We start from the raw sequence: 13,612 nt of genomic DNA, 5'->3' as shown, positions 1-13,612 counted from the left end.
GCCTGCATGCCCAGCCCAGCCAGGAAATGGTCTTCTCGGGCATTTGGACATGGGGCCTTGCTCCAGCTGCTGCCGCTGCTCTGCCAGGGACACTCGGCAGCCAAGTAGAAGCTCCAACAGCTGCCACGTGGCCAAGCCCCATGGGCCTCCAGAGTGCGGGCCTGTGGGCCAAGGGGCTAAGCTCGCCAAAACACACAGCCCGTGTGGCCTCTAGCTCTTCACATGTCTCCAGATAAAGCCCAAAGGAAAAAGGAAGTCAGACCAAAAGGGCATCAGAGCTGGCGGGGGGAGGGTGGTGGGGAAGCAAACACATGCCTGCACTTCAGCAGCTTTGACTCAAAACCGTGCAAGAGCCTGATGCTGGATCTGTTTTGCAAGACATGCATTCCCCACAGCTGCTGACAGCCTCAGCGCCGTGGAAATCTCCATCCTCCCTCTAGGACACACACTCACGGACTCTCCCCTTTCACAGTGCTCTGCCGCTGCCCTCAGCCCACATCTGCAGCTCTCCTCTGCCTTGCGGACCTAGAGCATCACTTGTCATGTCACGGGAGTGAGGACCATGAGGGGAGAGACCGGGTGGAGCAGGTGAATCATACCCGCCTCTGCTCTGGAGCCCAAAGCTGCTTCTGGCCCCATCATCTAGAGCGATGGAGGCAAAACCTTCTCTATTTGAATCCTGACCCCATTAACTACTACCTTTGTGGCCTCAGACAAAAAGCTCATTTTCCTTAACTGTAAAGCAGAGACCACAATGGCACCTTGTCTCACAAAGCTGTCACTTAGGAAGACTGGAGATGTGGGTAAGATTCTTCAGCACCATGACTGGCACGTGGTGTGCTTTCAGTAAGCCTAAGAGACACGATCACGACGCTGACAGGACCTGAGGAAGCTCCAGGAGAGGGACGGCTCCCTGATAAAGCAGACCATCAGGAGGACACGAGCTGGGAACTCAGCTAAGCAGGCTGGACCCAGCGGGGGTGGGGGTGGGGGTGGAGTCCCAAAGAGCAGCCGGGAAGGAAGGGGTGGGGCTCCCGGGGGGAGGGAAGGGCAGACACATGGAAAGACGGAAAGACGGAAAGACAGGACGGCGAGGGGGAAACAGGCAGACGGGAGGAGACGTCCCTCAGCTTCCACGCTGGAACAGGAGACGGCAGTGGGCCAGAGGGTTGTCCAGACATGCGAACACACAAAACAGAAGGCTTCGCCCACCTCTGCTCCCAAGAGCCTCCCATCCAATTACCACCTTAGACAGACGGGACCCCTCCTTGAGCCCAGGACAACTTGGGACCAGCTAGTTCACTACAGTGAAGTGCCCTCCTCAGAGTCAGGAAGTGTAACCAAGCCAACCACTGAATCGGAACAAAGTCTTGGCACCATCCGGAAACTCCAGAGACTCAAAACCGTCTGTAACCCCGGCACACTTGCTGGGCTGGGCAGGTCATCTCAGAGCGCCCTGCAGGGTAAAGGGCAGGAAACTCCAGGCCTGCTCTTCCCTGCCTGCCTTCCACTCGGCCCTTCCAAATCAGCCTCTGCTGCTTCTGGTCAGCCAGAGCCAAGAACCAAATGCAGAAGGACCAGAATAAACACAGTTCCTCCACGGTTGTCAATTCCCTTTAAAGATCAGTTGAGCAGATGTGTTATTCTAGTAAAAGAACCAACTGCCTATGTCAAGGCTCAGTGAAGCCCTAATTCTATGTAAGCTGGAGAGAGGGCCGTGGCAGGCGGGCCTGAGGCCAGCGGTCCCAGGGCCCCACTGCAGGTCCTCTCTGATCCTGCTCCAAAGCTAGGCGACACTCACACAGAGCGGACGGCAGGCTTTGCTGGGAGGAGACCAATCCCCTAGACACCAAGGGGCCCCCTGGGAAGGAAGGAAGTCTTTCCAAAGGCTATGAGACTCCCTCCCTTCCACATGAGGGTCAACCTGGAGTGTGCCCGGGAGGATGCGACCCACAGACAGTAAGACCACGGCACTCACTCAAGTCCCCAGGAATGTCCTGCTCCACAGCTCCTGACTAACCCTCCTTCCCTCTCCCTTACCCCCATCCCGCCCCAGCCCACAGAGCATGTTCTCCTGCCCTACAGAGACAGAGTGAGTTTGTAGAAACAGCATTTGGGAAGTCCCACTCGACCAGCAGAAGGGTAACTTGGCAGTAGGTGACATGACAGGATGGCGGATCTGAAAGAAGACAGTGAGCAGCCGCAGGGGCGCCGGGGAAGGCGAGGGGTGCAGAGCTGGCCCTGAGAAACCCTCGGAAAGGCCACCGTCACCTCAAGCCTCTCCTCCATCTCACGGGAGGATCCTGGGATGAGACCTACCTAATCCATCCCAGAATTATCCATCGAAATCAGGCGTGTCACGCCACAAAACGTGGTTCCAATTTCCACATTGTTTGTACTTACTTCTCTCTCTCAGGCATCACGCCATCCCCTGGGACGTTAGTACCACCTGCTGGACTAATGGTATCAGCCCAGGTGTTACCAGCTCCCAAGGACATGTCTCCTGAGGCTCCGACAAGTCCTGACGGAACACTAGGGAAAACAGAACATCAGCTACCATCTCAAGTGAAGCAGGTTTCTGATCTGCCACGGTGACATTTATCCACTAAAGCCACCACCAGGCATTGCCTCTCATAGCACAACTATCCTAGGAGTACTAACCAGTCATTACATGATCCACCAGTAGGAAAATAAGGTGCAAAAAGGTTAAAACACAACCTACTCCAAGTCACACATCATCTAAACAGTGAAAAGTGAAAGAAACTCTAAGTGTTAGTCGCTCAGTTGTGTCCAACTCCTTGCGACCCCACGGACTGTAGCCCACCAAGCTCTTCTGTCCATGAAACAAATTCGTTTCATGAACTGGAAAAGGGAAAACTTCACACACTTTGAGGTTGGAAGGCTTTGGGTTGGGGCTTACGAAATCTGAATCTGCCACCGACTTGCTCTGTGACTAACGGCTAAGCCTGGAGTATCCTGTGTCGCTCCTCCTCCACATGATGGGAAATCAAACCTTAGTCACCCTTCATCCCTCTCCTCAGTCACTTCCACCCCACTGCCTAGGCTGCGTCCTGTCGGCTCCAACTCTGCTGGGTTCCCCATCTCTCCTCAATGGTTCATGCCCCAAGATGCCACCCACAGACCTCAGGCCTCCCTGTCATCCAGATCAGAAAACAGTCCTAACCAGCCACAGTGTCTATTTTTGCAGCGAGCACCTTCTCGGGTTGCCTACGCCATCAGACCACCACATTCAAGTCCAGACCCCGCTTCCCCCACAAGGCCTCTGGAGCTCTCTGCTCTGCGCCCCAGGGCTGAGTCCACAGGCCCCGCTTCCCACACGAAGCCTCCCGAGCTCTCTGCTCTGCACCCCAGGGTGAGTCCACAGGCTCCACCTCCCTGCCAACAAGCACTTCAGTGTCTTCCGCACATGCTCAAGGTGTTCAGAGGGAACAACCAACTGTGCTCCTGAGCTGTCTGGACAGAGTGACCAAAGCTTCACAGAACTTTCTGGACAGCAAAGGGCAAGCGGAATAGGGAGATGGGACCAGCTGCCCAGAGCTGCCAGCAGAGGTGTTCCTGCCCCAAGATGTGCTACAGTGAGTCCCCATCTTGACTGGGACACCTATGGGGAAATCATAGGGAGCTAAGCACTTAGCCAAACTTCTCCCCAGCAAAAACAGAAGGTAAAGTTCTTATTTCATGTCTGTGACCTCATGAACCTTTAACAAAACAGTGAGTGAAACTAATCCCTTCTCAAACGTCACTGGGCCCCAGGGACACGAGGCCACGATGCGCCGTCGGCAGCTTCTGGAACGCACCTCTGCGGGAGAGCCGGGTGTCCGCATCTGTGTCCACAAAAAGCTTCATCTGGAACAGGTCTCGCACCTCCTGGGAGTAGAAGGCCAGGATCCCTTCGAAGAGCACCACGTCTGCGGGGTAGACAGTAACTGTCTCCTCCTTCCTGCAAACCAGAGGGTGGAAGAGGGGCTGGGTCAGGTGGGAGGAGCAGGGGAGGGGGAGTCTGGAGTCCCATCCGCTGGACTGGAAGGGTTTAAGCATAGCCTCACAGAGCCCTGGGGCCACTATGGAGGCCTAAGAATGAGCACCGGTGCGGCTGGGCCAAGGCCTCCTATAACCAGCTCTTTGGAGCTTTCACTGTAAAGCAGAAACAGTGGGCCTACATCCCTCTTCTTGGAGTAAAAAAGCCTGCTGCTAAATGAAGAATAAAGACACACAAAAGGAGACGTGAGCACTTTCCCCCCTCACCCCGCCGGAGGCATCCCTAGGAACGCTCTGAGTCCTGGCATGTATGGAGCCTCACACTCTGAACTTTCAAAAACAGAAACTCAGTTTTCTCCCAAGAAGCCCATCCCGTCCCCCTATGCTGAGGCAGCTGGGAGGAAGACAGAAGGGGCAGAGGGAAAGGTGGGGATAAGAAAGCTTTAGATAAGAGACTGGGAAGGGGAAGGGTCTCTGTGGGAGGAGGAAACAGCCCCAGACCTGCCTGGTTTGGCTCTCTTCCTCATCAGCAAAGCAGAGACACACATTACTCAGTCATCCATCTGCCCACGGGGTTGGGAAGCCCCAGGCAGAGAGATACTAATGTAAACATGACTTTTCAAAAGCCGGGGCAGTGAAAACAAGTGGAGGGGCCTGATGGGGCCTAGCTCTGCCCTGCCTCAACTTTCACTGCACTCTTTCATCTTTTGCTTCTGTCCTAAAACCACATTGCACCTCATTTCAAAATTCACTGGAAGTAAAGTAAGGATACCACTGAAGGTTTACCACTGACCCTGACTGGCAGAGCAGCAAACATTTGTGAAGAAAACCAAACATTTATTTCAAAAGCTCCTTAAGATGACAGGTTTTATTTGCGCAAACATAGGGAAGTCCGCCACAGCTGCCTGCCAAGGAGGAACTTCCTCCCCATAAACATGCTTCAATTCTTTACTGGCTCGGTCCCCTGGGCTTGGGTCTAAATTCCAAGGGAGCACTGCTGGAGAGCTACCAAGGTGGCAGCACACGGGGCAGAAAAGACGGCAGGAAAGGGCCAGGTGAGAGTAGTCAGGAGACTCCAGAGCAGTGGTGTAACTCCTGATGCACAGAGAACCATCTGGGGAGCTTTTAAAAATATTTATTCCTGGACCCTACTCCCCTGGGCTTCTGATTTCATTAGTCTAGGGTGTAGCTAGGGCATCAGTACTTTTTAAAAGCTCCCCAGGTATTTCTTCCTTTTTTTTTTTTTTTTTAAGGCATGAAACTTTATTTAACAGCAGAGGTTTGCAGTATATTGAGCAGATAAAAATACCAAGAGAAACTGCATCCACATTCATACTAGAGAGACTTCTAACTTCTTTATTTTAGAAACTGACAGATAAAGACGGAAATGGAAAGACTGAATAACACAATTAACAAAATGTGGTTTGAGCATCCATATAACTTTGTACAAAACTTTGAAATACAACTGCAGCAGGCACAAAAATTAACTGTCAGGCCACAGTGGAATATGAATCAATTCCAAAAAGTAGAACTCACTTGTACTTTTGTTTTTTTATCTATCCTGTTTGGGATTGCAGGGCATGAAATCTATGGATTTGATTTCATTAGTTCTGGAAAAAAATTAAGCTAGTATCTCTTCAGATATTGCCTTTATTCTCTTCCCTTTCCTTCTGATTAAATATTTTTCAGGTCTGAACTACCTTCCACGTCTCTTAATCTTTTTTTTTTTTTCCTGTCTTTTTCTTCCTTCATCCATTAAGGCATTAATGCATTAATGGAGGATTTCTTCAGATCAATCCTCTATTGTCTGAATTGAGTTTTTCTTTCCACTTTGCTGCTAATACATGTACTGAGTTTGAAAACTTTGCCACTGTGTTTCCCATTTCTAGAAGCAATTTCTTTTTTCATACTTATACATTATTTTTTAAAATTTACATTTGCTTCCCCCGATTTTATTAAGATATAAAGCACTGTATGAGTTTAAGGTATACATATAATGATTTGACTTACATTATGAAATGATAACCCTAATGGGGTTAAGTGAGCATCCATCATCTCATATGAAACAAATATCAAAGAAATAGAAAAAATATTTTGTGATGAGAACTCTTAGGATGTATTAACTGCTCTCACACAGAGCGTACAGCAGCGTCACCTATATTGTGCTGTACATTACATCCCTAGTTCTTGCGTATCTTTACAAGCTGGAGCAGGTACCTTTTGATTATCTTCATCTAATTCTCCCTCCTTCACAAACCCTATCTCCCCATTCCCCAACCCCCTATGGCGGTAGCAATAATCTGATCTTTTTCTATTAGTCAGTTTGTTTTTCTGCAGTATAATCAAGCTACAATACTGTGTCAGTGGCTAGCACACAACACAGTGATTTGATATTTCTACACATTTCAAAATCATTAAGTCTAGTTATCACCTGTCACCACACAAAGACATTGTTATTGAGTAAATTCCCCACACCGTACACTTCATACCCGTGATTCACTTATTTTGTAGCTGAAAATTTGCACCTCTTAATCTCCCTATTTCTTCTTCCCTACTCCCTTCACTTCTGGCAACCACCAGTTTGCTCTCTGTAGCTATGACTCTTGTCTCTGTTTTCTTGTTTGTTCATTTGTTTTGTTTTTAGAGTCTACATAATACATAAAATCATACAGTATTTTCTTTGGCTGATTGGTTTCACTTGGCATAATACCCTCTAGGTCCACCAATGTTGTCACAAATGGCAAGATTTCAGTTAAAAAGCTTCCCCAGCTATGTCTGCAGCCAGGGTTGAGATATACCAGTCTCTGGGATAATGTCAGGTACTGGAAAACAGTGCCCACTGTGGTTCAGGATAAGGAACCAAACTGGGCAGAATTCAGAAGCAAGATGGATAGAAAAAGAGATCAACAAGTGAGTGAAACAATGAGTCACTCTAGGCAGCTGCCCTGGGCCAAGAAGAGGGCGGAAAGGCTCTGCTGGGAAACAAAGAAAACGTGTTTTCCTGGGATTTCTAGGGTTCCATCTGCAAAACACACAGACTGTGCTTACACAGACTGACACTGTCTGGCAGTGCTGATCAAGACTAAAAAGACAGTTGACTGTTTCAATTCAGTCATCCTCTTCAATCCTGGGACAGGAAGGAGAACAGAACTGCCTGCCCCATGGGTGGTACCCCTGGAAGCTGGAATCAATCACTTCCCTACTCTACGTGAAGGTCAAGGTGCGAGAAAATTTTGAAGCAGTTTAGAGCTAAAAGCAACATTTATTGAGCTAGCCCAAGATGTGCCAGAAGGCACGTATGGTGCAATGTCCTGTTTAGGAGTCTGGAGATGGGCTGTGAGGTTCACATAAGAAACCTGGAGTATTAGAGTATTTGGGATAACCTAGCACAACCTTCTCACTTGAGAATTATTCCTTACAGTGAAGAAGGGGAAGATCAGAGAAAGGTATTTACAGAGAATAGGTGATTTCTCAGTTTCCGCCCAACATTCATTTGTAGGCACCACAAAAAACACAAGGGTGGAATGGGATCAGTTAACTCTGAGTGGCTGGGTCCCTCACAAGTGGCTGGGGGACTGTTGAGGTCTTGGCTGGTCACAAAGCCTCACAGAAGAGTTGGACTCTGGGCCACTAAAGAACAGGATTTTAAAATAAAATATATGAGAGCAGAATTAGGAGAAAAAAGTAAAACACGTCTGGATGTGCAACTCTGTGGGGTTTTTTGTTAATACATGACCTTGATGGAGCTCATGCCAAGATACTCATCTTCACCTCCTGCACCTGACTACGCTGGTCAGGCCCAGACTCCTCCCAGCTGCCCTCACTCCACTCCCTTCCATCGGGCCCTTGTCCCCACCTGGGCCACTCCAAGGGCTTCATAACCAACACTGTGCATCCTCTTTCCCCACTACTACATAATAGCCGTCTTTGGCTCCCTACTGCCAACACGTTTGTGCCCTGGCTCTGAGGTCTGTGCCCTTCCTGATCTGAGGCCTATCTACCTCCCAGCCTCCTCCACCTCCTGCCACTCTCCCCACATACCGACCCCCTTCCCTCCATACCCAACCCACTGCAATCTCCCACCAAGCTTGCCCCTGAAATGCCTCCCTACCCATCACCATGGAGATCCCTTTCCCAATAACTTCTTATGCTTTTCAATGCGCAGCTTAAGTATCACTTCCTATACGAGTGCCTGCTTTGACTACTCCAGCCTCCTTCCTCCTTTACATCCCTCCACAGGTCTGTGCCTTACCTGTCAGGCTGCAGGTTAATTCTGTAGCAGTGCCCCACCCCAGGTGGGCTTGACTGTCTCTTGTCAACCTGACGTCACCACCAATCTCTGCTAAGGCTGCTGCTGCTGCTGCTAAGTTGCTTCAGTCGTGTCCGACTCTGAACCACCCCATAGACGGCAGCCCACCAGGCTCCTCCATCCCTGGGATTCTCCAGGCAAGAACGCTGGAGTGGGTAGAAACTACAATTTCCAGAATCTCTTTCCCTAAGTGGTTCCAGCTACTTTGCCAAAGGAAAACTTAGAAGATGAAAGTGAAACAAAATCTAAAATTTTTAGGAGATCGTAACAGCTAGACAAGGAAACTGTGGACACTCCACATAGAGGCTGTGGGGACTTCCCTGGGGGGCCCAGGGGCTAAGACTCCACACTCTGAATGCCCCCCACCCCCGAATCCTTGGTCAGGGAACTAGATTCCACATACTGTGACTAACACCAGGTACAGCCAGGAAAAAAAAGGCTGTGGGCCCAGATGCAGCAGATTCACAGACTTGCCATGAACACAGTTTCTTTTCCAGTGGCCTAGTCTGCAATCAGTGGGAACTCACTTCTCTGATTGTTCACCTGCAGCCTCCCAGATCTTCGCTCTCCCAGCCCCTCATTACTTATGTTAGTTCCAATTTCTATCTAAACATCCCTCTATTCCTGCACAGTCTGTAGAGGCAGATACAGGAGGGGTATTTTGTTCTTTGAATGTCAATAGAACCGGGTTCATAATAGGAAGTGCTTCCATAGATACCAGAGAGGTATGAAGGTGAGAACCAAAGCAGCTGGACTTTCCATCACAATGTCCTCCTCCAACCAAACCTCTGCCACACCTCAAGTTCTGAGAAAGTTCCAGAGAGCAGCACAGAATGTGTGAGCTAAACTGCATTAAAAGCTGAGATGTGTCCTAAAGGAACACACAGGGAGATAAAGATTGGGCTTTTAAATGGAGAAACAGACATAGAGAATAGACTTATGGACATGGGGAGAGGGGAGGACAGGGCGAGACGTAGAGAGAGAGTAATATGGAAACTTACGTTACTGTATGTAAAACAGATAGCCAACGGGAATTGGCTGTATGTCTCAGGGAACTCAAACAGGGGCTGTGTATCAACCTAGAGGGGTGGGATAGGGAGGGAGGTTCAAGAGGGAGGGGACCTATGGCTGATTCGTGTTGATTCACACTGATGACAGAAAGCAACAGAATTCTGTAAAACAATTATTCTTCGATTAAAAAATAAATTAATTAAATAAGATCAGGTTTTTAATCATAGAAATACTTGGTAGTAACAGTTGCATGAGATCTAATTTCCCATTTAAGAAAAAAAAAAATCAACTCAAGAGAGAACAAGATAAAGGAACTAGGAAAGAAAATGAAAAGTGGGAGGGAGAAACTCTCAAACACAGCCCAGAGCTGAAAAAACACTTCCTGAGCCATCACTAAGCCCAGGATATGAAGCAGCTGCACATGGCCTAACACACCACTTTGGAGTGTCAGATGTGCCTGGGAGGCCCCGAAGTGAGCAGAGAGCCCTAGGCAGCTCTGAAGGAGCTCTAGGCCAGCAGGAGGGAAATCCTCCAGAAGCCCCTTTTCACCGCTCAGAGGGGAGGAGGCTGTGATGGAAGTCAACCCACTCCTCTACTGCTGTTGCTCAGATGCTCAGTCGTGTCCAAATCTTGGCGGCCCCACAGACTGCGGCACGCCAGGCTTCCCTGTCCTTCATTGCCTCCCACAGTGTGCTCAAACCCATGTCCATTGAGTCGGTGAGGCCATCCAACCATCTCATCCTGTCGCTCCGTCTCCTCCTGCCCTCAATCTTTCCCAGCATCAGACAGTCTTTTCCAATGAGTCAGCTCTTTGGATCATATGGCCAAACTATTGGAGCTTCAGCTTCAAACAGAAGCATGAAGACTGACAAATGGAAGGACAAATCTGACCTGAGAAGCTCCCTAGAGGGTCTAGTCCTGGTGACTTCAGGACTCTCCGAGCTCTCCACAGAGCCCAGTCCACAGTGAACCAGAGAGCAGAAGTAACAGCTTCCTTGTTCTTCTCGTTCTTCTTCCACCCTGGCCCCTCGCTTTTTATTCTAGGAACAACATCTTGGGCATGTGGATAAGGATGAATGTGCAGTCCCTCACCTGAGCTCAAATTCACAAATCCATCCTTCAGGGTAACAAAACGGGATGATCATGATCGGACTGTTCCAGGAAGCACTCAGACGAATTCCTGACCTGACACCCTGACGTCACTGCCCCACCACAGACAGGCTGCTGTGGGCACCAGGCGGCGGGAGGGGACAGGAGGCTGGCACTTCTGAGGAGCAGCAGGCAGCAATCCCCAGCCCGGAACAGCTCACTTACCGGGAATGGGAAACAAAGTCGTACACGGGAATCTGGACAGTTTTCCCTTCCGTGATTTCTTTGAGTGTCTTGAAGATGAGTTCATTGTCAAAGGCATCTGAAGGAAATCAAACTGTTAAGATGTTTGCTAACCGTAAAATGATTTATCCTGTAATGATGGACGGCATCCCTTTAAGCCTGTGTTCTACCCATATACGCGTCACACCCTAGATAAGCATCCCCTCTCCCCAAAAAAGTCTAATTTCAACCCAAAGCAGGATGCAAACTCTCTACATTTCAAACCAAAATGTGAGTTCTGAGAACTGGAAGTGAGTTCTTTTCTTTTGCCTTAATGTCCCATCCCTGGCCTATATCTCTCACCTCTCTCTAAACCCAGCATATGAAAGATAACCTCATGACTAGGTGAGGGCAGCAGGCACTACGGCAGTTTTGACTCCTGCAACTGAAAGAACCCTAAACCAGCTTAAGAGGCAGTGTGCTGACCTGGGACCGACAGGGCAAAAACCACTGGACCTCAATCTCCCTTTCTGCCTTTGGGTGAGTTTAACACACAAGCCGTGTACACCCATGTGCCAGGTGGTAGCAGGAGGGGGGGGCCACAGGCTGTGCAGACCAGAGGAGGCAGGAGAACCAGCTGTTCTGGCCTGTGTTTGTTCCGCCCTGAGTCATGGGTTTCTCCAAGAGTCACCCTTGTTCAGACACAGATTCAATCAGTATTTAAGGAGCCAAGCATTGCAGAAGCCTCTGTGGAAGCCCTTCTTTCCTATAAGCCCACAGCAAGCCTGCAAGGTACCTAAGAGCCCTCCATTCAATGGCTAGGAAACAGACTCAGAGAGGTTAAGCCACTTCTTCCATCAACACCTCCACAGGCCCTTTCCATGAGCCAGCTCACCTGGGTGATCGAAGTTGAACTGGCCCTTCAGGGCTTTGGCCTTCTGCTCTGAAGTGAGGGCACGGTAGAAGCTGTCCTGGCTCAGGATGACCACCTGCTTCTGGCGATAGTCCACCTCGTTCTGCCCCAGAAGCTGCACGATCTTAGCACAGACGGAAGACTGCAGGGAGAGAAGAGAGCAGTTTAGACCACAGAGTGAAGCCCAGCCACTGAGCTGACTGTGTGTCCCGAGCAAGGGCCTTTGCAAAGAAGAATGCAAAGGCTACCACCACGGATGATGCAGTAGGGGAAGGGAGGATACGTCTGCTGAGAAGGAATTCAGGGGCTTCCTTCCCCATTCCTTAACACAAATTACTATGCTGAAGTATCCACAGTGACGACGTAGGGACTAGGGCAGTAATCTCTACTTTTATTTCATAAAGCCTTCCCCAAAGCTGCAAATAAAAGGTGATGCTATTTTATCCTTTACTTCCACCCTAGTATAGATACACAAAAAAGCAGAAATTAGGGAAAGAGCAGAGTGATGATATGCTGATGGGCCAAAGGGCTGCTGGGTCATGAAATGACTGAGCATTTACAAGACATCTCAGCCTTCACACATCCCTTTATATCAAAGGAATCTCAGGTTGGCAGTGAGGCCAAGGCCTTGGCTTCCGTCCTACTTCAGTCTTTTGCTCTGGTCTACAGCCACGGACCTCATGGTCCGCACAGTACACCAGGCAACCTTTTCACAGATGTATGCCTCCACTTATGGAGCTGGAGACATAAACGTCACCAATACTGGAAACAGTAGGGCATCCTAATTAGGAGTAGGGACATCAGCTCCCAGTGAACTTGAACCTACATACTTGTAATACACTTGTCTGACTTCTTTCCTCTCCAATGAACGTACACTCTTAGAAAAGTATAAAAACAAGTGCATTCAAAAGAATGAGATAGTCGGGACTTCCCTGGCAGTCCAGTGGTTAAGATTTTGCCTTCCAGCGCAGGGAGTGTGTGTTTGATCCCTGGTCAGGGAGCTAAGATTCTATGTGCCTTGTGGCCAGGAAAAAAAAAAAAACACCATAAAACAGGAGCAACATTGTAAAAAATTCAATAAAGAATTTTAGGGCTTCCTTGGTGGTCCAGTGGTCTGCCTGCCTCTTACCAGGTTCCATCCCTGGTCCAGGAAGATGCCATGTGCTGCGGAACAGCTAAGCCTGTAGGCCATAACTACTGAGCCGTGCAAACGGCAACAAAGCCTCCCCGCTCACCACAGCCAGAGAAAGCCCACACACAGCAGCAAAGACTCAGTGTAGCCAAATTTTTTAAAAAAATAAAACAAAAAATTTTTAAAGAATTTTTAAATGGTCCATATCAATAAAGATCTTTTTAAAAATGAGATAGTGAAGGACTGTATTTATCAAATAACTGATTTCTTCCTCACTTGCTACAAAGATTAACTGAAAAGTAAGAATGTCTATATCACAGAACCTCTAGAAGAGGTAATGGAAGTGCCCTTATGGAACTGGCTGGCCTGATGACAAGCACAGTTTAAAGGTGAAAGAATGAGAGGATTCTTGGGTTCACCCTTCGAAGTCTTACAACTGAGACTATTTTACCAACTGATTTTAACAGGGAAAAACCAGGAAACTTGTCCTGTTGTTTAAGTTGTGAAATACACTGTCATTTTATAAGGATCTGCGGGAGAATAATATTTTGACTCCACTGTTAGTTATTAGAAAGTTATTTTACTTTTATGACATTTTTGCATATTAATACACAAATAAAACACTTAAACTACTTAGGATTTTTGGAACGACAGATGTGCCATAAAAATAATCATAGGAGGATATAAAGCTTGCATATGACTTAAACTAGATTCAGAAATGAAAAAGCTGTAACTTCCAAAGGTTCTATGCAGTTAAAAACTTGTAGATCCATAACTTCCTTTTCCTAGCTTCCATCTGCTTCTTGTACCATAAGGCTATGAGTGGGGAACGCTTATACCTGCAGTTTTCACCAGTAAATAGAATTCCTTCTAGAAGTCCAAAGAACTGGGGCTTTCCTGGTAGCTCAATGGTGAAGAATCCACCTGCCAACGCAGA

At 48.4% G+C, this 13,612-nt stretch overlaps 1 protein-coding gene across 4 annotated transcripts in view; it reads right to left on the bottom strand.

Annotated features, from left to right (window-relative positions):
- Positions 1-13,612, bottom strand: part of UCK2 (uridine-cytidine kinase 2) — an 86,256-nt gene that overhangs the window by 17,827 nt on the left and 54,817 nt on the right. For all 4 annotated transcript variants that reach the window (XM_027977701.3, XM_060403460.1, XM_042257261.2 and 1 more), the window contains exons 2-4: positions 11,526-11,685; positions 10,634-10,730; positions 3,819-3,961 (exon numbers count right to left, since the gene is read on the bottom strand). In XM_027977701.3, coding sequence (XP_027833502.1) covers positions 3,819-3,961; positions 10,634-10,730; positions 11,526-11,685 — 400 coding nt within the window. The remainder of the gene's footprint in view (positions 1-3,818; positions 3,962-10,633; positions 10,731-11,525; positions 11,686-13,612) is intronic.

This window comes from Ovis aries, chromosome 1, assembly GCF_016772045.2.
Source record: "Ovis aries strain OAR_USU_Benz2616 breed Rambouillet chromosome 1, ARS-UI_Ramb_v3.0, whole genome shotgun sequence".
NCBI classification, from domain to species: domain Eukaryota; kingdom Metazoa; phylum Chordata; class Mammalia; order Artiodactyla; family Bovidae; genus Ovis; species Ovis aries.
This window is presented reverse-complemented; position numbering and strand designations above follow the sequence as displayed.